At 46.8% G+C, this 26,119-nt stretch overlaps 1 protein-coding gene across 3 annotated transcripts; it reads right to left on the reverse strand.

The window, feature by feature from the left end:
- Positions 1 to 770: 770 nt before the first annotated feature.
- LOC308563420 (stimulated by retinoic acid gene 6 protein-like) lies at positions 771 to 25,695 on the reverse strand. Of its 3 annotated transcripts, none has more exons than XM_081150498.1 (18): positions 25,598 to 25,695; positions 21,982 to 22,057; positions 20,092 to 20,192; positions 19,519 to 19,649; positions 18,610 to 18,730; positions 17,051 to 17,096; positions 16,088 to 16,216; positions 13,738 to 13,808; positions 12,236 to 12,347; positions 9,948 to 10,101; positions 9,490 to 9,565; positions 7,366 to 7,447; positions 6,996 to 7,044; positions 6,418 to 6,535; positions 5,218 to 5,337; positions 3,761 to 3,924; positions 2,913 to 3,059; positions 771 to 2,219 (listed from the first exon to the last, which is right to left on the reverse strand). In XM_081150498.1, exons 1-18 carry the CDS (start codon positions 25,615 to 25,617, stop codon positions 2,071 to 2,073), a joined length of 1,866 nt encoding a protein of 621 aa, XP_081006624.1. In that variant the 5' UTR covers positions 25,618 to 25,695; the 3' UTR covers positions 771 to 2,070. The 3 variants fall into 3 exon arrangements, with proteins under 3 accessions (XP_081006624.1, XP_081006625.1, XP_081006626.1); XM_081150499.1 differs by lacking the exon at positions 25,598 to 25,695 and adding an exon at positions 25,434 to 25,546; XM_081150500.1 differs by lacking the exons at positions 6,996 to 7,044; positions 7,366 to 7,447 and having other exon boundaries at positions 5,218 to 5,297.
- Positions 25,696 to 26,119: the final 424 nt, after the last annotated feature.

Consider the following 26,119-nt stretch of genomic DNA (forward strand, 5'->3'; position numbering starts at 1 on the left):
CTTTGAAGAAAGAGGGAACATGTTCTGCTTCTCCTGCTGAGGTTTCTTTTGGGCAAATATTAGGAACATGTAGTTTTCTAGTTCAATCTCTGGAACTGCAGCAGCACTAAGTACGGGAGGAAATGTGAAGAGATGAAACATACCACGTAGAAAGGACAAGGCCAGGGGAAGGTAATTTGCAAATGGACTAAGGGCAGGCAGGACCTTCCATCCCGAGTCCCCTTCTAGGGACCCAACGATCACTCTTTACCTAGATTTAAATCCTTCTGGAACCTTGGTCCATGATCTCTGAATCCCTTTTCTTGCTTGTTTCATGTCCAGGGGAAAGATCTGTGATGACCTTTTAAAGCCACAGTGGAGCCTTGTTCCATAAACATTTATGCTACCTGTGAATCAGGATGCCCAGAATCCCTGCACATCTTAGAAATTCCCTAGAGGCCCCAGCCTCTCTGTCAGCAACATCGTGGCCACTCCTCCCTGGGTGGGACCTGATGGATCACAGATGGGTTCTGCTTTGCCAGGATAAGGGTCCATATATTTGGCCATTAAGAGACCCCCACACTCTCCCTTGCTGGTCAAGGTAACTTCCAGGGCTGAGTCTACTAATAGGTCCAGAAGCAAATAGGGCTGGTGGGTGTAGATCCTGAGGAGAATCAGCAGTAACGTGCAAGGCAACTACCTCAGGGGAGACCATTGGGGATCCTTTCTTCATGGAGCTGAGCATAGTGAGGTGGGCAGACATTAATCAGATCACCACCAAGTGTAACATCGCAAACAGCAAAAACTGATATTTATTGAGAGTTAAGGATACACCAGGCACTAGCTTAGAAATGGTTGTATTTTATTTTATCCCCAAAATAATTTTGGGTGTTGTGGGTATTACCTATTTTTATATGTGAGGAAAGGTGAAGTAATGTAGCCAATGTCACACAGCTAAGTGGTGGTTTGGGGATCCCAATACCCGGATTGTCAGTTTTCTCTGTTTCTAAAAGCAGAAGGACAAAGCTTGGTTGTGGAAATTAAGCTAGGAGATAAGCCTGGCAAACACCCGGCAACAGGACTGGGCTCACGGTAGGTGCTCGATGATGATTACTAAAACTCAATGGCTCTGTGAGGTGGACGGGGCTTCCCTCACCCTGTTGGTGGGTCCTCCTGGGACTTACACTTTGAATGGTGAGACTCTGTACAGATTCTGGGCCATCAGAGACCTCCTGCTTGGATGTGAAGAATATGGGTAAGTACTGGGCCCTCTGCACAAAGAGGAATGTCCAGGCTTCCCAGCCTGGCATCTGGGCCTCCTTGGATGGTCTAACCAGCCCCCAGTGCCCTGCACTGCAGACACCAGAGGGCTCACCCTCCTCAAACACGCCTGGACCTTTCCTGCTCCCATGCCTTTGCTCTTATTGTCCCCCACCTGGAATGCCTGCACACCCGTCTCTGCCTCCTCAGACAGGTGGCTTCCCCAGGGGATCTCCCCTTGCCAGAGAGAACTTGTACATCTTCTTTGTGATCAAGGCCCAGGGGCCCTGGCAGGGAGCGCTCAGTGTGTGCCTGCTCGCCCTACCAGACTGGAGGCTGGATCATGGATTTCTTTCTCTCACCACCATAATGCCTGGAAAGGAGGAAGCAGTGAGGACGACCCCGTTGAATTAAGGCCATACTTTCTTCCAGAGAAAAACTGTATCAGATGGTTAAATTCTGCTGATATAGAAAATTTACCACCTTCTTCAGTGACACAAAGTTCTGCCCTGTGATCATACTAAGTGCTTCTCAACACTTAGGAGCTCCCCAAGGCTGCCTCCTGACAATGGAGAGTAGAAATCATGATTGGGCCAAGTGTGTGCAACAAAAATTTCTCTTTAGTTCTTGATCTTTTTACCAGGGGAATGAATTAGACCTGAGACTTCATTGTTCAGTGCAGATGCCGTCCTGAGGGGCCAGTGCCATGCACCATCCATGTGGACAGTGGCTGTTGGTCCCATCACACACAGGGGCAGTTGCTAGGCAGCCTGGCCTTCTCTCAGGGGCAGTCATCCCGGAATGGCCATGGAGCAGTGGTGGAGGTCAGTGTCAGCTCTCTGAGCACGTCAGGAGAATCTGGGTAAACTCCTGGGAGCCATGACCTAGTTTTGATTTTCTGAGCATGACCAGTCTGGGGTTGTTGATCAGGGTCTGCAGCAGGAGCCACCTTGTCCTGGACCTAGCTGAGATGCGGGGACCTAGGATAGAATCAGAGCAGGTAGACTGGGGGGAGGGGGCAGCTGTCTCTGTCCTTCTCAGAGGCTGCAAGAAAAACTGCCCAAGAGGTGTGAGGTGTGGGATAAAAGTGGGGGAAAGAGCTGGACCAGACCTCCTGGGGACATGAGGTAGGGGTGGAAGGAGGTGTTTGTCCCACAGAGCTGGGTATCTGTAGTGCTGGGAACAGTGATGAGCACAGTCCAGCTGGGTGCTGACAAAACATGACTGAGGGCTTCCCAACAGGAGGCAGAGCAGAGGAATACGGGTGGAAGTGTGGGGAGTACACAGCATGGAGCCCTGAGGGGGCAGGAGTTGGTGGCCAGGAGAGCTGATGGTAGGTACAACTGAGTGCCCTCTTAGAGGGCATCTGGCTGAAGGCTGGGATGTGCGTGGGGTCTCAAATGGGGGATGGAGGACTCAGCAGAGCTAGAGCTAATTTTTTGGGAACAGGGAGGAGCCAGTTAGAACAAGGACACTAGGCCTCAGGGGACCCATGGCCAGGCTGACTCGGGGGCTAACCCTCCTGATTCCCCAGGCGGATTTCCCAGGGCATGGAAGGTGGAGGAGAAGAGACAGAGACGGGGGAACCTGGGACATCTTAGGGATCCCAGAAAACCCTTAAGGTACTCATTCCTGGTGTCCAAGCACAGGGAAGGTTCAAGCTGGAGACTTACCTGCTGACCGATTTAGGTACCCATATCTGATGGCCTGCTGCAGCTTCCTCTCCCTGTGGCCTGTGATCAGGATGTGACAAAAGCTGACAAGCACTGGGTTGGTGTGATAATGGTCCACATAGAGCATGCCAACCCATGCACTGAACCCTGAAATCCAGAGGGCAAGTCAGGCCATGCAGCACATCCCAGGGCGGCCCAGCGGATGCTTTTCATGACATAACTGCAGTGTCACTTTGTTCCTAAATGGTGCCTGAGTCTTCACTGAGAATCTAGAAAATTGGGTAAAAAGAGCTAGAAGGGTCCTTACAGATCACATTCTAATCCACCCATTTCATGTGAAACTTAAAGCTCAAAGGAGCTTGCAGCTCCTTTAATGAACAGATGAGTGAATGAATGGACACGGGCCAGAAATAGAACAAAAAACTATTTTTGCTCTACAGAAATGGCTTTGATTTTGGAGTATTTCAACTGAACAGACCATTTTCTTATCTAAGTAAGTTTCCAACTAACAATGCCAGTCATTCTGAGGTGTGTTCTTCCTCAAAAATTTCAGAGCCGTGCACTCATAAATCGCCTCCTACCCATTTAGAGAGAATTGCGCTACCGCTCACTGCCCGCCATATACCGCAAAGGCCCGTCAGCTCCGCAGGTATTCCTTGGCCTGAATTCTCTTCTGACCATTGGGTGCAGTGGTTTTGTTTTTTTCTTTCTACTCTGCTTTATAGCCTCCCCGGGAAGATAAGCTCTAAACAGATGAAGAATGAACTCTAGGCCTCTGGTACCCGACCTCCAGGCGGCTTCTGCAAAGGTGCAAGTCCACGCGTGGCCATCGGGGGCTGGCTGCTTACCCATGTCTGCTCCCTCGTAGCCATTCTGCATGATGGTCCTGTCGATGCGGGCAATCAGCCACGTGCCCAGGATGCAGCTGATGAGCAGCCTGGAGAGGCAGGCGCCCAGGCCCAGGAGCACGTTGTAGAAGAACAGAAAGTAGTTGAAGTTGTGGAACGCCTTCCTGCGAATGGAAGCAGGCAGTGGGGCGCACCCTCAGTGTGGGAAGGTGGTCAGGCAGGCGAGCTCAAATCCTACATTTCTTGGCTCCAAGCTGTGTGACCTCGTGATGTAAGCGGGAGCTGACTGTCCCCACCGCACAGCACTGGTGTGCAGACTGGCTCAGATGTAACGTAGAGGGCTCTGAGCACAGTGCAGGATGGACGCTAGCAGCAACTGTAACGTTTGATGGGTGAGCACAGTGCAGGACGAATGCTAGCACCGACTGTACTATTTGACAGATCCTTGGGTTTTGAGGTTTCCTGAACAATAAGAAATCTCACGTGGCCACAACTTTCTGTGTGGTTATAGCAGAGGCTGTGGCTTTCCCAATGTCTATTGTAACAGTGGCAGCCCCAGGTGAAACTGCTCCAAGTCCTCCAGATGAAATTTCCCAAATGACCAGTTGATCATATGGTTTCCTGCTGCCTATGAGATAAGCCCAAACTTTGTATATTGAATTTCTGGGCCATCCTCAAAAGAGGCCTTTCTGGCATTGCACTTTGTGCCCCCTCCCTGACCTTACCATCCAAGGCCACTGCATGGCCACCACATTTGTCTCTCACCGTTTTCCTAACACGTCCTGCCCTTTCATGGCCTCCTGCCTCACTTGTGCAGTGGGGGATGCTAGCCATGCCCTCTCCTCAGCTCTACCTGTAGAAATCCCACCATCCTACCGACCTCAGCTCCAACGTCCCACCTACAGCGGAATTAACCACTCCTGCCTCCCTTCTACCAATTACTTGTGTTTCTCTTGAAATCCTTTCACACCCTCTGGAGTCTACTGTCCCTATATGTCTGTGTCAGTCAGCTCCGGTGGGCAATGAGCTTCTCACAGGCAGGTCCTGGGGGGATATCTCTTTATCTTCAGTGCCCATGCTGTTTCCTCCATCAGTGAATGGCTTTGAATAAGTAACTGAGAAAGGATTACCACGGGCCAGGCACTATTGTCCTAGTTCATATTTGAACACATTTCATCCTCAGAACACCTCTTTGAGGTATGCACAATTATTTGTAAAATGAGGAAACTGACATTCATAATGTTTAGTAAGGTCACACAAGGTCACATAGCTCATAAGTGGTGGAGCCAAGATTTGGAACCAGGGAGTTTGGCTCCAGAGCCCACTCCTCAACCACTGCCCCTCACCCTCTAAGAGAGTATAGAGTCTGCCCAGGAACCTGTCAATGGTGAAGAGGAAGGAATGAGAGATTGCTGAGACCAAAGTCCTACAATCGCCATTCTCTTCTTTGCCCTCACCTGTTGCTGAGTGCCAAGGGCTTCTGCTTGTCAGCTGTGTCCATCTTTGGTTGTAGGAAGAAGCTGGCAGCGATCCATACCTGCAGGATCATGAGACCCAGGACGATGGATATGGTGAGGCTGAAACACAGGGTGAGACCATCCTGAGGTGGCCTTGTCCACTCTTCTCCAGCCCTTCTCAGTTGCCCAGTGATAAATACCCAGTGAAATGCTGAGACTCGCCAGACCAGCAGGAGCAATGAGCTCTGTGCTTTAGGCCTACAGAGCATTCACATGCCCATTGTGCAGATGAGGAAACTGAGGCTCCCAAAGGGGAGATAACTTTCTCAAAGCCACATGGTCAGGGTTCTAGCTCTAGACCAGAACTCCAGGATCCAGGGGTGGCAACTGAGATGAGTGGTTTAAGAGCATGGGAATCAAAGAAAGGAATGGGGTTTTTAGAAGAGCTCATGAAGGCCATGCGAGAGTGAAGAGGGCAGGCTCTGCACCAGACTCCCGGGTGTCCCTAGGTAAGTATGGAAGCAAGAAGCACAGAGCAGGGAGGTGTCCAGGGAGCACCACAGTCTGTATCTGCATCCCCTAAGCAGCAGTGTGGGGTAGTGGTTAAATGAGGCTTTGGTTTCAGATTGTCCAGCTCCGAGTTCTGCTCTTCCCTGTCCGTGGACAAGTTGCTTCACATCTCTGTGCCTCTGTTTCCTCGTCTGAAAATGAGGGAGCTAATAGAAGTCCCAACCTCAAAGGTTCCTTGAGAGAAAAGGCACATAGTGAATTCTTAATGTCAGCATTCACTTTTATCTTCCATATGGAGAAACTGAGACTCAGAGAAGCAACTTCCCCAAGTCATACAGCTGATCTAAAACCTAAGCTCAGATTCACTCTCTCCTTCCACTATACTGTCCTGTCTCTCACTTCACCTCCCCAAACCTCAATCTTCCCAGCTATAAAATGGACATATGTGCATCTGCCCCAGACATAGTTGTGAAGACCCCGATGAATAATGAGAATGGAAATATGTAACTTATAAATTGTAAGGTTCCTATTGCAGTGCTTTGCTATTTTGGCACATGCCTGGATCAGAGCTAAGGGCATAGGTCCAGGGATCAGTGAGAACTTAGCAGGAAAAGGGCATTTTGAACAGCAGCTCTAGAGCCCACCAGCTGCCAGGCCTGGGCAATGACAGGAAGTCCACTGAGTACTCACATCCCGACGCCCAGTCCTCGGAGCACCTCCAGGCCCTGGTTGCGGACGATGGGTAACACCAGGCTGTACGTGATCACCATGCCGCACAGGCTCTGCATCACGTGGACAATGAAATAGCCTGTGGGCAAGGGGGCCGGTGGTCACTCACGGCCCTCCGTGACCCAGTCACATGTTCCCGTCTGCAGCCCCGATCTATCCTCCTGCCACCTGAGGTCCTGGCACTTTTGTTTGTGCTGTTTCTTCTGCCTGGCATGTCCTCACTCTTCTTCCTGTTGACCTTCTGCTCGCCCTGCCAGGTGCGGTTCAAATGTCAACTCCACTAAGATGCACTCAAGCCCGGCCCTGGGTGTGGACTGTCACTTCCTCCTCTGGGTCACAACCGCCCTTGGCATATACACCCTGTGGGCTCAGGACAGGTGGTAAAAATGATCTACATGACCACGTGATTCTCTCTCCTTCCTGAAGGCCCCTCAAAGGCAGGAGCTGGGGCTGCTTTTGCCTCACCTCTGTCCTCCCGACGCACACCAGGTGCCCAGGGAACATGTGTTGAATTGGATAGGTCACACGATGGCACTTACCCCACAAAATGTAAGCTATTTGCCAGCCAGAGTACCTCGCAATGGCCACCTGGGATTTAAAAGGGAAAATGGTCCCAGAGGGGAGAAATCCTTGAACACCTGATACATATGTCCAGCATCCCTGTCTCATTGGCGATTCACCCACCAACCCACCGAGACAGGTGACTGTCCTCATTTTACAGACAAGGAAACCAACCAAGAGCCACCCGAGGACAGTGACTGTCCCGTCACCCAGCAGCAGAGCAGAACTGAGGACTCTGGACTGCCGCCCAGGGCTCTTCCCCGCCACGCTGCCCTGTCCGAGGTGCAGGAGCGCAGGGGTAGGCAAATCACTCAGGCTCAGAGCAGAGACAGGTCTCCGCAGACTTACCACACTCCCTGATGAGGAAGGATTATGGAACTTCAGAGGGAGAAAGTGTTTATTTCCTGCCCACAATTTCTTCATATGCTTTCTAGAGAAAGGGTGGGAAATTAGTAGTGTTCATAACCACAGCTCCTCATGCACTTAGAGCTCAATAGATATAAACAGAAAGGTCTATGGAGGGAGATGGAGGGCAGCTTAGCCCCTACTATTGACCCTAGTTCATGGATGGTTCTGATTAGCCTTAAAAATCTTAAATTTAATATATTTTATAAAAATAATATATAGTTACCTAGTCTTAATGGTGACTAGATGTGATATTTGAGACTGTGTATGTGGCTTTTATTTTCTTCATTTTGCTTCATGTTTTGTATTTTTTCTACAGTGAATATAGATTACTTGTGTAATAATATAATACTTTAAAACAGGTAAAACCAGAAAACCATTTTTAATGATATCCCACACCTTATAACAACATAGAGGGAAATGAAAAAGGGGCCACGACCCTCCACAATCCCAGCACCTCAATAAATCACTGTGTGTTTTCCCAAGTGCTAGTCGCAGCCTGGACCTCTGTGTAAAGATCAGATTGGCAGAGTCAAGTTCATAGTCCAAATTCACATCTGGGCCCTGCTTTTTCCTTAACATTCTATCTTCAGCACTTTCCAGGTTGCTTTGTAATTTCATGGCCACTGAATTGGGAAGACTTGGTATGAAATAAAGAGTGTAAACATCTCATTAATAGTTTGTGTATTTATTACATGTGGAAGTGATGGTATTTGGGTTATGTTAGGGTAAATATATCATTAAACTGTTTTCACCTCCCTTTTCACTTGTGTCTATGAGAAAATTAAAAAGTGCACCTGTGGCTTTCACTGTGTTTCTATTTGGCAGCACTGGAGTAGAGTGTGCAACCAGGAACACAAACACACACAGACACATCAGCATAGAAAATTTCTGGAAGGATGCTCAGAAAATGGATAACAATGTTAAGTTCAGGGGCAACAAACTGAGGTCTGAATGGAAGACTTACTTTATACTAAATATTTTTTAACATTTTTTTAAAAAATAGAGCTTGTATGTAAATTGGAATAATTCTGAGAAAAATAAAATACTGGCACAGCGCTAGTGGTTCCCAGTTTGTAGGGCACTTTCTCATCCATTATTTCCTCTGCCCCATGATCTGTAAAGGAGGCAGGGCAGGGATCATCACTCCTAGGTGACACGTGTGGGAGGGGGGAGCCAGCCTGGACAGGAATGAGGCCTCCCTCCCCAGCACACCTGACTTCCCTTCCCTGTGCCCTTTGCTGCCCTCTGCCAACGTCTATGCAGCCTGCTCTGCACAGTGGTTGTCCCTGGTTGTGGTCAAATGCCTCTGAAAATCTCTCAGTCACTTGAAGACTAATCAAGAAAAGAACAGACATCTTCCTTCATCAAGCAAGGCAGGGGACAACATCAGTGTCCAGTCTACCCACAGGGTCCCGGAGAAGGAAGTGAGAGGGAGCAAGGCAGGGCAGGGATGGAGAGGTGGGGTCTCTTCGTGAGCACACACGGGAGCAGTAGATACCTAAAACTCAACTGCTATCTGCACGCCAAGTCCTTGCTACATATTGAAGGCCATCCCCTCCTCCTGCACTGACTGCTGTTCTTGAGATTGAGGCCCCTGGTTCCCTTGACCCAATCTCCTCTGATGTCCCCTTGAGCCGCATTTATCTGCTGACAGTCCAGTGTGACGAGTCCTGAAGAGCAGGGCAGGTCTGACACCCAATAGAGATGCCAGAGTGTACAAGAAATGTCAAGATCTGGGGTCGGAAGACATGATCAGCTGTTACTTGCTTGGGTAAGATAATTTGTTGAGTTTCAGCTTTCTCCCCTATAAACACGGAGATGAAAGTACCCCTCAGGGTTGTGGTGAAAATGAAGATTCTAGCACAATGTTTGGATTATAGGAGAAGCTCAAGTCAATAGTTTTTGTTTGTTTCTTTACTAACAATAGATGTGGCTGTGCCTGGACCTTGCATACACTCCTGGCTCCACTTTGGGCACTGCTGGCACTGCTTGGGAATTCTTAGAAAATCCTGTCAGATGCCTTCCTGGCTGAAGACGCACAAATGACTCCCTGAGCCCTCTTACCTGTAACAAGCCAAAATGTGGAAGAGATAGCTCACACACGTGAGGGAGGCAGGCAAAATGGTAACCACCCAGACCCCTGAAACAAAAAAGGTGACAGGAGAGGTGTCCAAAGATGAACCAGAAACAGTATTTTCAAAATAAAGAAGCTCACATCAGAAAGGCCTGGGCAAAATATATTATACTTCCTCTAACACATTTCTTGTATAAATACAGTTGTGCTTATATATTTCAGTTTTATTTTAACCATACACATCCTTGAGATACTTTTATTTCCTGCACTGTCCTCTCCTTTGATATTAATGTTTCCAATCCCGTGAATAATATGAAGAGAAAGTTATGGCGTAAATACACTGCAGGGTATACACAGTGTAAAACTCCATCAAACTTCTAATTGCCAATTTGGGGCTGTGGCAACCCACCTCCAGTTAAACAGCAACCATGTGCAAGGATGGTTTTACCTTTGGAGATGTGGATCAGCTCTTTCACCTGCAGGATGACTGGGGTCAGGGTCCCGGTCTGGTTCACGGAGGCAATGTAGCTCTCTAGCTTGCTCTCAAACACATCCAGCTTGTCTCTCACATACACGAACACGGCGAACTCCATGACAATAAACTGGGGACACAGAGCAAGCATTTCAAGGTCTCACCCAAGTCCAGCTTTTGCCAAGTATGTGAATAACATATGGAATTCTCTTTGGTTTTGAGGTCAAAACTCTTTGAAGTTCAACACTCATCTGAAATAGACTCTGGACACTGGCTACCCTGAGAAGAATGGGACTGTGGCTTCTCTGTAGATGGGAGATACCCAAACTCTGTTCCTCACCTTACAGTGTACAAGATGGAGCTCCACAAGGGCTCGAGGAACTCTCCAAACATTAAATCAGAGTGAGATGAACACCTAGAGCTGAATAAGGGGCGACCTTGGGGACAATTCCAGTCCTATCTCTCAGTGCTCCCCTTCCTGCATCTTAGTGACGCCAAAGTGAAGAAGGTACTGTTTCCTGGACATGTCATGCTTGCTCATCCCGATCATCCCCTCCTCGCGCCACCGTGCCCCTCCTCGCACCACCATGCCCCTCCTTGCGCCACCGTGCCCCTCCTTGCGCCACCGTGGCCCCTCCTCGCGCCATTCTGCCCCTCCTCGCGCCATCGTGCCCATCATCGCGCCATCGTGCCCATCATCGCGCCATCGTGCCCATCATCGCGCCATCGTGCCCATCATCGCGCCATCGTGCCCATCATCGCGCCATCGTGCCATTACTTCTGGAGTTCCTGCCACCATTTTACTTCACCAACTGATTCTTGTTTATCTCTGAACGTGGCGCTCAGATGCTATCGTCTTCAGGCTGCTTCTGAATCTAGAATAATTCATTACGCCTCCAGAGCACACTCGCTTTCTTTTTCTCACTTTAGATGGCAGGCACTTATACCATATCTTGTCCCCTTCTCTTAAACCATGGGCTTCTCCCAGGTCAAGGCTCTGCCTAATCAGCTGTCTTCTCTGCCGGGTCTTAGTAAAGTGCTTGGAATACAGTAGATAACCAGTAAAGACTTAAGAACCACAGTAACTCCAAGTGAATTATTCACTGTGGCAGAGAACTCTGGTTGTCCGTTAATATCTATTCTCCCCTTCTTCAGGCAGGAGGCTGGACTACATTTCCCAGCCTCCCTTGAGTTCAATGTGGCCACATGACAATGCCCTTGGCAATGGAAAAGGAGTGTGCTACTTCCACAAGGGCCTTTGAAAGCCTCCCACATGCACTCTCCACGCACTTTCCCCTTCTGCCAACTGGATGTAGATGGTGAGGGCTCTCGAGGATGATGGGGCACAGGATGGAAGAACCTGGGTTATGGAATAACACACGGGATCTGCTACCTCCCAAACCTCAGCACTCACCCATTCAGCATTGTTATGTGGGCAAAACTACATACAGTGTTAAGTCACTAAAATGTATGGGTTTATGTGGTACTTCAGCATAACTTAACGAATAGTTATTGAAAATGTAATCGTAGGATTAATTTTTATAGGTATCATCCTTGCACATTTAAAATGAGCAGGAGGCAATTTGGCCTTGCCATTTTTATCTCTCTACTCTGACCCTGCTTTTGACCCAGACAGTTTACCATGGATAACTTTGACCACATGAAATGTTTTGATTCTGTGCTTAATAAAAAAATATATTGAATACTGAGGCCTGAATTATGACATTTAAAATTTTGTTGAGAAAGCAAACTTAAGAGCAAAATGAAATAAGACATTTAAATTTTTGACCTTTTTTTGAAATATAGTACAGCAAGTTTATCCACTTTTATTTTTAATTCATTAAAATTATTTGTCAGGATCAATTATGTTATATTTAAGTGACATGATTTTTATTTGGCTAAGTAAAAAGTGTAACATAAAAGACCTCAATAAAGTGTAACCTCACTTCTCCTATGGATCTAAGAAGAGTTGTTGATTTTTTCAGTTTGTTTAGATTTTTATTTGTTGTTAGATAGAATGGCATTTTGCAAGCTCTTTACATGTGGAATTGGCAGCTGGAAGTCTCCATAAACAATTTGAATATATTTATTAGTAATATTCACCACATGGGTAAAAGTGTGCTTGGAGTCAAAATTGTTGGGTCAAAGAACTGTACTTCTTTGACTTACAGAGATTAAATTTTGAGCCAGCTTTTTAAGAACAACCCCTATCCTAGGCCCACCCCATTTATAAAACAGAAAAGGATTTGCTCAGATCTACTTACAAGGTACAGGCAGATGAAAGCCAAGACAGTGGTTCCGATCATTCTGCTTGGGAACTGAAAGCAGGGGTCCCACTCGTATATTCTGGTTTGGAACCAAGACTTTTTTCTCTCTCTGTTAATGAGTAAACACCAAAAAAAGACAGGTTGTGGTTGGTAAACAAATGTCTGATTCTTTTGTAAGTAACCTCATTACCCCTCTTCATCTTAGATTTTAGTGAAGAGAAAAAACACTGGTAGATTCTACAGTTTCCATTCTCTCCTTATTCTTAATAGCAGAGACTAGGTTTTATTTGATGCAGCAATTCACCAGAATCAAAGGCTATAGCTTCTGACCTCTATCACAGCTAAGAGTGACCAAGACTAAGCACAGGGCAATTAGATGTGACCTGAGGGGCGGTGTGGGACTTTGGGGAGGATGCTCAGATAGAATCAACACAGCTGGAAGGAACTCCACTGCCCTTCCTTCTTTCTCCTGCCTGCCATCTGAAATGCTGACATAGTGGCTGATCCAGGCTGGAGCCCTGGAATCTATCTTGGATCATGGACAGCTTTCATGATGGAAACCACTAAAATACTGAAGCAGAGAGACAGATGTTCGGTAAGCTGCCATGGTGAGCAGTCCAGGGTCAGTGTGGACTGCAGCCTCCAAAATTCTTTTACATAAGAAATAAATCTCTCTCATTTGTGCCACTATTATATTGTGTTGTTTACTACATGTAGCGAAATGTGGTTCTAAGGCAAGTACTAGCTTTGTCACTGTGTGACCTTGGATTAGACATGTCCCTTCTCTGCGGGCATATTCTCTTGTATATAGTGGTAGTGGCAGGGGTCGGGTGACCACTATGATCGCTGAAGATCACGTACTTTTGCCTGGCCAACAGCTATGTTCTCTTTTATTGGTAATGGAATATGAGTTTTTCTCTGAAAATCTACTCCTTTCCCACCATCAGTCTTAGTGGGCAAGTGTGGCCGAACCACTTCCTGGTCCCAGTGGCAAACATGTGACCCAGTCTTAACAATCACTTTACTCCAATCCCCTAGCCACAGTAATTGGTTCTGGAACGACATCTGGTCCAATTTGATCCAATGAAACACATTCATGGGACTTTGGTTTGAATTATTAGATAAGAAACTTTCTCTTTCCTGTGAGCTCAAACCAGGAGGGTATAAGCTTAAAGAGTCTGGGGGCCACCATGAGGAGGAAACACATTTAACCAGAAGGCTAACCCAGAATAAAGCAGAGCTAAGAGGGGATGAGGGAAAGAGACCTAGTTCTTATGACAGCAAGAAAGCCCCTGGACCCACCTATGTTTAAAACTGACTACCACTAGACTTTTAAATTACGTAAGGCCATAAATTTCCTTTTTCTCATTAATCCAGTTTGAGTTGAGTTTCCGTTACTAGCAAATAAGAGTCCTGACTAATATAGAGCACTTCCAGTCATCTTAGGGTCCCACACTGTCAGGGCTCACCAGTGGTGAAGGAATGAAACTGTGGCTTACTGCAGGGGCGGCTTCCGCAGGAGCTGCTTGATGTGCTCTGCCTGGTGAATTTCTAGGAAGGGCTTTTCTTCCTGTGAGAAGAGAGAGAGGTATATGCTTCGGCTCACAAATTCTTTTAGGGTTTTGGTCTCTATGACGGGCTGTCCCCACAGAGGGCAGGAATTTGGGTGAAACTTGCTCTTTTGGATTCAGCCATTCCCAGACACCTGTCATTTAATGAAGACAAGGGCAGGGTCTAGTCTCCTGTTTCCCAAGCACTTGCTTTCATGAACTGCCCAAGGTCTGGCCTCCTTGACTCTTCTGCTTACTTGCTCTGTGAAGTCTTTCTTCTCTTTGAGATTTGGTGACTTCCCATCATAGTTCAAAACATTGTTTCCGAAATGAACACCCCAAATCCCAGTGTTTTTACTTCTTATGAGTAGGAGGACTTTCTTTTGCTCATGTTTTATGTTGTAGTATTTAAAAAAATAAATGGTATGTTTAATGGTATGTTTTAAAATGTTTTCTCCGAGTGTAATGAGCGTCCCACAGTAGTCATCTATTCTGCTACACATATTGAATATGTAAATTTTACACATGAGATGAAATCATATATTGTAGATGTTAGGTGGAGTACAAAGCATCTGGTTAGAGTCCTGACTGGTGAGTAGTATCAACAAGATGGAGGAATAGGGGCTCCACTCCCAGGCTACTCTGATATACCAATTCTGACAAATATCCACACATGCGAGTAACTTTATGGGAGCCCAAGAGTGCACATGGGAGGTTCCAGAACCACGGTCAAACAAACACTCTGAGAAGCGATGCATTGAAGAGGGTTAAAAGAACAGTTTCATTTTACCAATGTCACTGTCCTCCAAGGTGACATAGCTCAGTACATAAAGGGACACCCCCCCCCTTGGCCTGCAAATTCTCCCATGAGGGAAAGTGAGGATAAAGGTGCGGAGTTTTTCTATGCAATTAAAGTAAGTTGTTATCATCTTAAGATAGACTGTTATAAGTATAAAGTGTTTTGTGTAAGCCGCACAGTAATCACAAAGAAAAACGTGTTTTATACCAAAAAAAAAGATTTTTTAAAAAGGAATCAAAGCATACCACTACAAAAAAAATCACATCACAAAGAAAGCAAGAAAGGAAGAATCACAAAACAGTCAGAAAGTTAACAAAATGGTAATTCTAAGTCCTTACCTATCAATTTCTTTAAATGTAAATGTATTAAATTCTCCAATCAAAAGACACAGAGTGGCTGAATGGATTAAAAAAACACACCATTATACAAATATAAGCTACCTATAGGGGACTCACTTCAGCTTCAAGGACACACATGGGCTGAGAGTAAAGAAACTGGGAAAGATATTTCATACAAATGGTAACCAAAATAGAGCAGGGTTGGCTACATTTATAGGAGACAAAATAGACTTTAAGTCAAAAACTGTCATGAGAGACAAAAAAAAAAAATCATTATAGAATGATAAAGGGGTCAGTTCCTCAGGAGAATATAATAATTGTAAATATATATGCACCTAACATCGGAGCACCTAAGCATATAAAGTAATTACTAACAAAACTGCAGAGATAAATATACAGCAACACAATAATATACTTCAACACCACACTTTCAACAATGGATGGATAATCCAGTCAGAAGATCAGTAAGGAAACAGCTGACTTGAACAACACTACAGATCCAATAGACCAAATAAACGTATACAGAACATTCCATCCAACAGCAGCAGGACAGATACTCTTCTCAAGAGCACAGGGACCACTCTCCAGGACAGGTCGCATGTTAGGCCACAAAACAAGTCTTAACGAATTAAAGTATCAAGTATCTGTCCTGGCCACGATGGCATAAAGCTAGATATCAGTAACAGGAAGAAAAGTGGCAGACTCACAGGTGTGTGGGAGTTCAACCATACACCCCTGAACAACCAATGGGTCAAAGAAAAAAGATCCAAAGGGAAATCAAAGAATATTTTAAAACAGATGAAAATGGAAATACAGCAGGTGAAAACTTACAGAGTGCAGCAAAAGCAGTTCTAAGAGGGAAGTTTATAGTGGTAAGTGTCTACACCAACAGAAGAAAGATCTCAAATAAACCATTTACCTTTATACCTCAAGGAAGCAGACAAAGAACACTGGTTAAGAAAGAGCCTCAACAACCAAACTGTCTGGGTTCCTGTTCTGGTTCTGCCACAGTCTAGGTATGTGACGTTGGGCAACACAACTCACCTCTTTGGGTCCAAGTTTCCTACTACGGAATGGCAGGAGTAATAACAGTATCTACCACACGGACTTCGTGAAGACCAAACCTGTCAGGGCATGCACAGTGCTTATACTCAGTACTCACCGTGGGGAGCTCCCAGCCCAGGTGGACCCGCAGAGACTTGACGAACATGTGTAGGAATCGGCCCAGCAGGAAGCACAGGCACAGCAGTGAGGGCCAGTAGAACATGACAGTTTCGTACCTCCCCAAAAACTGCAACAGAAGCAGATCACTGGGCACTGGATCTAGAAGGGGCAGGGCTAGGCCCCTGGAGGAGTGTGGAGAGGAACCTGCCTGCCCCAGTCTGCTCCCACCAAGGCCCACTCTCTCAGATCTTGGATCCCTGCTCCCCTAGCCCCACACTGGAATAAGCAGTGGACTTGGCATCCAGCAGCCCTGGATATGAGTCCAGCACTCCCATTTCATTTTGTACAAAGGGCTTTCATGGCTTTTTTCTGATTTTAAGTACTAAATGCTCCTTTTGGAAAATACACACAAGAGAAAGGGGGAGGGAGGGAGAGGCAAAAGAGAAAGAGAGGGAAAGAGGCAGAGAGAGACCTCTTGCTCCTTTTACTGGGGTATAGAACTAAGCAGATGAACTAGTTTGTATCAGTTCTGAGGACAATGCATGGAAAAGCTAGAAGGAGTTCATCTAGTCCAAGTCTCCCGTTAATAGACAGAGAAAGTGAGGCCACATAAAGGTGTGGGAAGAAATGAGCTCTGGAATCATCAGACCTGGTCTCAATGCCCAGATCTGCTGCTTCTTAAGAATTATGTCACATCCTTGGGCCTCAGCTTCCTTACCTATAAAACAGGTTTGCTGAGAGCTTCCCTACCTCAAGGGGCTGCTGTGAGCGTTAACTGAATTAGCACCTTGGTGAACATGAGATGCTGTACAATGGATGCATCATGAATGGCTCCAACTCCCTTTTGCACACAGGAGGAAGCTGAGGTCCATAGAGTGGCAGAGGCTTGTCCAAGCTCACACAGCAAGTTCGCCATGGTGACAGAAATGAATACCCTAAAGTTAGCTCAGTGGGGACTCACCTGCCCATGGGGACACTGTGTGATGTGCAGGATGGTGACAGCAAACCTGCAGGAGAGAAGCAGGGCTTCCGGTACTCCCAGCACAGCCCCTGTGACAACAGCCCAGATCCCACCTGCCTGGAGTTACCCCCTTGACAGGGCTGGTTCCCAGGCCTCCGTGTGTTGTGTACCCCACCCAGATCAGGGACCCTGCTTGTGCCTAAGTACATGCAACGAAATTCATTTAGTGCCCTCCTCAGTTTAGATACAATCCCAGAATCCATAATGGCAGAGCAGGAAGACCCTGTGCGACCTCATTTTCCCTCCCCCATCGCTCAGATGGGGAGACCGAACCCAGAGATGGGAAGGGATTTGTCCAGAGTCACACCAGAGCCAGTACCAACATCCAGGTCTCCTGGCTCTGGACCTGAGGCTCTGTCTGCCTGGACATGATCTTGTCTGTAAACCCCGCCCTGAGGAATGAGCCTCAAGGCTTTACTCCTGCTGAACACACATTCCCGGTCATGTTCGAGCCTGAGTCATACGCCCATGGTGTCCAAGCTGCTGCGTGATTCCTGCCACCCTGTCCTCTCTTGGTCAAAAAGTCTGTCATAGGCTAAGACATTACTCCACATCTAACAGTGAATACCCTCTCTTGTAATTTTTTAAAAACAAGCCACTTATACACTTTGGAATTGCAGCCACTGGTGTGTTAGTTACTTGTCAGCCCCCTGCATGCCTCATACACTGGGCCTGGGACCCCTGCTCAGAAAATGCTGTGGGGGAAGCAGGCCCCATAAAGGAGATGTGGTCAAGGAAATGAGCCTATCAGGACTGGGGAGTGGAACTGTTCATGGGATTATCCTGTCAGCAATATTCCCTGGGGCCAGGTCTGTGCTGGTCTGTTGCTGAGGGCCATGAAGCTCCCACCTGTAGGTGTGACAGTCCACAAAGGATGAGCACCCATCTGTCACTGGGTCAGGTGGGGGAAGATAATCCTCACGGGAAGAGCAGCATAAAGACAAGCAGCCAGAACATGTGATCGTGAGGGTTTGCCTTGCTTTCAGGTATGTTCCCTGGCCCATGTGGGGATAGCATGCTTGCTAAATGAATGAGAGCATGGGTGAAGGAGTGCAGGAGTTCCATGTGACTTGCACATGTGCCTGAGACTGGTTAGGGGGTGGAGAGAGACTGAGGCGCATGCACGTTCTCCTGGGCTCCAGGGAAGCCATGGCAACACAGGGAAGCAGCATCCGCACAGGACTCCTGCTGCCGCCAGTGGGACCCTCGGCAGTTTACAGAAATGAATTTTTCTACATCTGACTATGAGGACTATTCGAATCATGAATGGCTTCTTGTGAAGCAGACAGAATGCTGGCCTGACCTTCTGAAGGCTCAAGTGCAGTCCCAAGGAGGGGCCGCAGTGGGACCATGGACCAGTCATTCCCCCTATCGTGGGCCTAAGTTCTGAGCAAAGGTGTCCTCCAGGGAGAGCTATCAGGTCACCTCCAGCCCTTTGTCCAGAGTACAGCAATGGCCAAAGGAATTGCAGGAGGGCAGGCAGGCAGAATCCCTCTTACCAGATCAGAGAGTAGCTGAAGCCCAGGATGGAGCTCACCAGCCGGAACTCCGACGAGAGGCAAGCAAAGAAGGGGAAGTGGGACAGGCCGACTTCGATGCCTCCAACCAGAAGCACAAAGGCTGCGAGAGACAGGGCCAGATATGCCGTGAGTGCCTCTTCTCACAGGCTCTTCCCTCTCCCCCAGGGAAGCTATGGGGCTTGTGCTGACTTGTAGTCATGGACCTTAGAGCCCAAGGAGATGAGTGGACAAGCCCCCAGCTTAGCACAGAGGAACGCAGGAGTGTCTTTCATTCATTCATGCAACAGACCCTTCCCGGTACCTCTTCCATGCCAGGCACTGGGCTAACTGTTGAGATGAAGACTTGCTCCCTACCCTTGATTAGCTCACAGTATAATAGGTGGAAACAGATCAAATGAACAAACAAGAATCACTGAGAGGAAACTGATTGGACAGAGAGGTTTTGAAGTTGTTGTATTAGGGATGGTTGAATCTGTAGATTAAACCTGCTACTTCAGGGAGAGCACGAGGCATGGAGAATAAAGAGGTCTCAGACCAATGGCCAAAGAAAACCTGCTCTTTGAGGAAGTATCGAAGGGCCTATTGATATCAAGAAGGCAGTCACGGCTATGACTCAGGAGAGATTTTTAGGGTGGGTGGTGGTGAACCTACTTTATGAACTTTTGCTCTCCTATGTCTAAAGGATCTCTGAATCTAACTGGGAGAAAGTCCCACAAACAAGCTTTGAGACTTTGTGGGGTAGGCACTGATGTTGGACAAGTGACAGGCTGGGAAGAACCCTGAGTTCACAGAACTTACCCCTGATCCCAGAGAACCCCTGCTATGCTGTATCTGAGAGCAAGAATTTCTGTGGTTAAATTCCCAGCAGTTATGAAGCAGCTCTAGTACCTTGGGCCCACTGTGGGACCTGCAGGGACTGGTAGCCTTCTGAGAACAAGAACATGACCTTATTGGCTGTGGCCCCAAATGCGATTCCATACGACCATCGGTTACTAAAAGTGCCCACGAAGTCCAGAGGTCTGTGAACAAGAGAAACAGCTCATGAGGCCCGAAGGTGGCTCTGAGACATCCCACATTCCAACTCCAGATTACCAATCCCACCCTGAGGATGAGCCACCGGGGAGTGAACTATTCATTTCCATTGACATTTTCTGTGGCCCTCTGTGCCAATTCTGGGGCTGGGCATAGATTCAAGGGACTGAAGTGTAGCCATGACAACAAGCAAAATGGGATGAGTTTCGTCCATGAGAGACATAGGTAGTACGACTTGAGAGACCAAAACAAGGCGTATGTCCCAGACAGGCGCGGGAGAGCCTGCCCCGCACCCAGCCAAGGTCTATGAAAGTTCTTCCCACTGTCCCTGGGAAGCCTGGGGTGGGGTGTTATCCTGGTTTGACAATTGGTGTTAGCCCCAATCACTGGGTACCCCGAGCTGCAGTGATCAGCCCTGGCTCGACTCACATGATGATTCCAAAGTAGTTCCCCAGGAGGTAAGAAGTGTCACCTCTGTTTCTACAGTGCTCCCGTCTTTGGAGAAAGGACAAGACCAAAATGATGAAAAGCTACAGGAGGAAAAGATGAGAGGGTCAGTGAGAATATTTGCCCTCGGCATGGCCTCGGTGTCTGCACTGAAAGAGAACATGTGGGTGAGCAGAGCGCTCAAACTGTGGACACTCCTCAAACACCAGAGGCCTAGAGCTCGCTGCACATGCCCCGGAGCTTCCAGATGTTTTGTAATGAGCTTGCCTTTGGGTTTCCCTGAAGAGATGCACATTTGAATCTAGTCTCTCCCGCATACTGGCTGAGAGGGAGACTTAACTTCTCTGAATCTGTTTCCTCATCTGTAAAAAGGGGATGATAACTGTCAGGATACAAATCCCTCTGCTTCTTTTCCTGTAGATTCAGTCATTTCCTCACATACTTGAGGCCCTTTTCTCTTCCCTTTTACTAGAAACTTCCTGAGACTTGTCTATACTTGCTGACTCCATTTCTTTACCTCTCACTTGCTCTTCAACCCCTTAGCCTGGCTTCTACCCCCATCACTCCCAGGAAGCAGCTCTGGCCAAAGTCACTCATTACCATCTTGTTGATCCATCCAGTGTGAACCTGAAGCTCAGATCCAGCCAGACCTCTCAGCAGCATTTGTCAGTGCTGACCCCTACTCCTCTCAGGAACACTCTTCCCTAGCCATCCATACCTTCCTAGGTTTTCTCCATTACCTCTCAGTCTCCTTCATTAGATCATTCTTCATCCAACTGTGAGATTTGGAGTTCCTCCTAGTACAGTCCAAGGACCACTCTTCTTATTGTCTGATCCTTTCTTTCTCAGCAATCTCACCCACGTCCATGCTTTCAGTGGCCACCAATACCCAGAAGACTCACAAACTCGATCTTTAGCCCAGACTTTACCCTTGAGCTCCATAACTGTTCATCCAACTACACAGTTGGCATTTCTTTTTGATGTGTTGAAAGCTTCTTGAATTCAGTATGTCTTAAATGAAACTCAGGGTCTTCCTCCCTGCCCTATTCCTTCATCCACCCCAAACCTGGATCTCTTCTATTTTTCCTTAACTAGGGTATGGCAGATACCAGCATCCTCCCAGCTGTGCAAGTGAGAAACCCAAGTCATCCTCAGCATCTCCCTCTCCTTAACCTCTCTACCCACCCCATTACCAAGTTCTATTGCTTTTACTCCCAAACATCTTGAGTTGCCCACCATCATCTAAGATGATCCTAAACTGCCTCTCACCTGGACCCCTACAGCCATCTCCTAACTGGTCTTCCTGTCTCCTGTCTTGCCCTCCTCCAACCCGATCCCAACACTGAAACCAGAGTGATCATTTCAAAACACAAATCTGACCACACCACCCTCATGCTGGAAACACTCCAATTACTTCCCACTGTAACTAGAATAAAGACAAAACTCCTTTGCTCAGAGCCCCACAGTGCTCCTCCTGGCCTGGTCCTGCCCCCTTTCCTGGACAGCTCCACCTCAATTCACTCCAGCCACACAGGCCCTCTCAGTTCTGTTTCTCACACTCTCCAATCACCCCGCCGCCACACACACAGAGCCTTTGCATCTGCTCTTCCCTCTGCCTGAAATGCTTTTTATTGCCTCTTCCAGAAAAACTCAGTTCTGTCACTGCTGCCCTGAAAAGCCAGTATCCCTGACTCTATGGCCCTCAAAGCTTTCTTCTGCCTGTGTTTCTAGTGCATAATGTAGGAGGGCAAGTCGAAGAAATGTAGCTGATGTCTCTCTGCTGACCTATTCAGGCCCCTTTGGGAGCCTGTGCATGGGAGCAGCCCAATTCCCTCTCCCTCCCCTCCTTAGCCCTCCCCTGCCTTTACTTACCGATGGGATGAGGGAGTAATGGAGGAAGAGTTCCATGTTCACGAAGCCTGCACAGGTGCCATTTGGCTGCCTTGTCCTGGGAAATGGCAAAAAAACACATTCACATCATCAGTCACTGCTGCAGGCATTGACCCTTCAGTCTTGACCATCACTGTGAGGAGTTGGCTTGTAGCCCACTAAGATCATCTGATCCTTTAAAATTTTGCTTTCTCAGAGCCAGTACGGCTCATCTGTGATGTATCTTCCCTAAGGGGATTAATCTTCTTTCTGATTTCTTTCTCTGGCCTCATTATCTAACCAACTGCCTTACTAACTGGATCGAACTCCTTTTCTTGATGACAATCAGGGTCAGACTCAGGTTTTGTGGGGCCCAAAGCTTATATAATTTGGAGATCTTTTTCAAATGAAACTACAAAAATATTTTTTTTCGTATTTTAAGGGAAACATATCACCATATAACACTTAACTAAGGTGCCTCTCATCCTCCCAGAGCCTTGGAAGGGGCCTGTGCGGCTGAGGAGCCTGAGACTTAAACTTCTGTAACTTTGCAGGAAATCAGCCTTTGGACACGGTTTTCCATAACCAGGGTTCAGCTCACTCCTGATCCACTGCTGGGCCCTGGGGTCAGGACAGCAGTTATCTGGACTATAGAGTGTGGACTTTCCTCTCCAGGCTTCAGAGTTTGTAGTACAGGGCTGCTGGGCCCCACGTCTGAAACACATAACAGCAGTTTTGTGACTTCTCTTTAAAGGGACCTCCTTTCTGGGGCTCTCACCACACTTATTTTTGCTGCTCTCACTTCCACCACACCAGCTCTGCATGCTCACACCTCCAGATCCTCCATCTAGCCATCTCCTGTGCTTTCTTCCTACCCCAGCATCCTCTATCTAGCCATCTCCTGTGCTTTCTTCCCTGGCCAGCTCCTACTTTTCCCTCAGAAGTCGCAAGGGAGAGCACTCTGCTGGGGAGCCCACAAGCATGACACAGTCCCCCATAATTCTTTAAAATACTAGTGCTCCCCAGCACTAGTTTTCAGACCATGAGTCTGAAACATCCTAGAAGTGGAGTGGGAGATGGGGGAGCTTAAGCTCTCAGCAGCGTGATGGAACTGTAAAAGTCAGGCTCTGGTCAACTGAGCACACACATCAGTCTACCCATTCCATACAAAACCATCAGATGTGCTTTATAAAAGAAAGAAATATGGCCATATTTGAAATTAAGAAGGAAATCTATCAGGGGGACAGAAACTACTAGCAAACCCTAAACAATGGAGAAAGAGTGGGACCAGATCAAAGAGAAAAAGTATCAGCTGACATGGTCTACACGTGGGGCCACTCGAGAAGTGTTCTACACCCAGAGTGCAAGAGGCTGGAGCAGGAGGGGGCTGCCCACTGACCACACAATGATGACCTGGGGTTTCTCAGGTACCCAAGTGTCCTCCCACCCCTGCAGGCCAGCCAGCTCCTGAGGTACCCCACCTAGGGGTACATCCCACCTCCGCCCACAGCACTGAAAGAGGCCTTAGGACTGGCAGCAGCTGCCACTCCTCCCAAAGCGAGTATCCCAGGGGAAAGCTCCATCACTAAGGTGAGCACACAGCCAAGCACCAGCAAACATCTGCGGAAAGATTACACCACAGAAGAGAGCCAGAAGTTCAACAGGGGGAAGGCTTACTCCTGAGGAAATAAAGTCAACACAGTCTCCATAAGGAGAATAAATCCAGGAGGAAGTAGGGGGTTCAAAAAGCAACAGCAGGCAAGGTATTAGCAAAACTTACTGTTAATACTGAGCACGGGGTTTTAAATATATATATTTATATGTAAGAAATAAATTTATCATACATGTTTACATTTACATAAGTTATATAATAAATAGAAATATATAAATAGAAATATTTACATATTTACATTTCTATTATATATAATATAAATAAATACATAACTGTAAATTTGTGATATAAATAAATTTTTATATATATATACACACACATATATATATAAACCTTTTTTGAAACACAAGTACTCAAAAGACCCTCTCTGAACAAATGTTGGAGGAAATTTTCAAGTAATAAGAAAAATAAATCTAGATGGAGAGGGATTTAAAAGAATCATGAACAGAGAAATTAGTAAAATATATTGTTAAATATCTAGAGAATTATGGTGAAACAAAATGTGTGAAATGCCAATTTAGAGGTAAAGCACCAGCTGACATCCCACGTGGCGGAGGGAGAGGTGGGTAAACAGCGTGGGCGCCGAGGGAAGTAGAACAATGGCCAAGTTCTCATTGTGTTTAGGAGGGTGACGTAGAAACTTGTTTTCTCTTTCTGGGCTGTATAAGAAAAACAGAATTCTAAGTAAGTATGTTTAAAATCCATAGCTAACTACCATAAGAATATAAATAGAATGTAAGCTAGTATATTGAAAAGTGTGAAGTGTACATGAAAGAAGGTTCAACAAAGTACCGAAGAGAAAAAGTGAAATAAAGATGAAAAGAGAAGGAACACAAGAACAAAAATGTCCAAGGAATAAGCCACAAAGAAATATGAATATTCCATAAATTCTTAAATCTTCAGGTACTAGAAAAGTAGAGGTTAAGATTAAATGCTGTCTTATCTATCAAATTGGGAATCACTGAAATTACTACCCAGCATCACTGAAGGTTAAGAGAAGTTGGTATCACTTACTGAGTGTCAGGGTGTAAATTGGCATAGTCGTTCTGAGGATTAATTTTGCAATATGTATATGAAGAACTTTTAAAATATAGCAATTCCATTTCCAGAATTCCACTTCTAAAGAAGATAAGTTAAGGAAATCAGAGAGGTGTCTGAAGCTATGTACTAGAAGCTAGGATTGCCTCTCTGTCTCTGTCTCTGTCTCTGTCTCTCTCTTCTCTCCCCCCATGTGTGTATGACATTCTAAACATAATATATGCTCACTGTAAGACATTCAAAATATTTATAAATGTATAAAGCAGTAAATAAAAGTCCTTTCTCCTCCCATAATTATAACCTACACAGTTTTAAGCAAGTGTGTTTATAACTTACATAGTTTTAAGCAAAAATAGGATCCGACTAAACTTAATTTCTTCATTTAATCAATAAAGGAAAGGGAAATCATTTTTAAAAGGAAAGGAATTTCTCATGTCAGCATATACAGAGCCATTGGACTTTTTTTGGGATGGTGACCCTGCCTACATAGATTTATTCCTGACATCTGGGCAGGACTTCACAGCTCTCAAAGTCCCCTCACATTCCTGTTCTCATATGATCTCCACCAAGCTGTGGGCTAAGCAGGACAGGGGTTACTGCTCCAGATTTACAGGTGAGGAAACTGAGGCTTTGAGGTTTGCCAGAAACTGCCGAGCCAGGGCTCACACCAGGGTCCTCGAACACGATGTGGGCCTGAGCTCTTCACACTGCTCTGTGGATGATGCATGGAAATCTGTTCACTCACCCAGGAACCCCCTCCATGGTTCCTTCCTCCGTGCCAGCCTGTCTACAAATGAGCTACACCAGGCCTTTCTCCCGATTCCCATGAGTCAGCAGCATCCGAGGAGACGGCCGCCAGAACACGCGGGGTCCAGCAAGACTCATCGTAGACCTTCTCTCAGAACTCACCTCTCGTTCATGGAAATCATCTCTGCGGAAAAGCACCACCTGCAGCCCCGGTGAGCAATTTGCTTCTCTAGGTTGTCCTTTGAGCTTCTCCAGCCTCTTGTTTACAGTTGCTTCTGACAGTCTGGCGTTCTGCCCAGTTCTCTTCACAGCGCCCCAAAAACTCACAGAAAAGGCAAACATTCAGTCAAATATTTACCAGAGAAATCGAAGCAAGTGGGCGGCCTTCTTCCTTGTTTCAGAACACCGCTGGCTTTTCCTCTGCTCTCCCCCCTCTTCTCATGCTGCAAAAGCAAGAACCTCCCTCCTACTTCCTCTCTCCTGGGCTCTTGTCTTTTTTAGGCCCCTGCCATAAGCACTGGCCCCCTAAGCTATCAGAGCTTTGCCTAGCCGTTGAGGCCTCTTAGCTAGCTGTAAAAATTATCACCAGCAATCAAGTAGGACTATGCCTCAAGGCAATAAACTAGGAAACTGGAACCACTGGCTTCAAGGTTCTCCTTGGAAACAAGGCTGCCCATTTTCTGG

This window comes from Miniopterus schreibersii, assembly GCF_964146895.1.
Source record: "Miniopterus schreibersii genome assembly, chromosome: 11".
Lineage (NCBI taxonomy): Eukaryota > Metazoa > Chordata > Mammalia > Chiroptera > Miniopteridae > Miniopterus > Miniopterus schreibersii.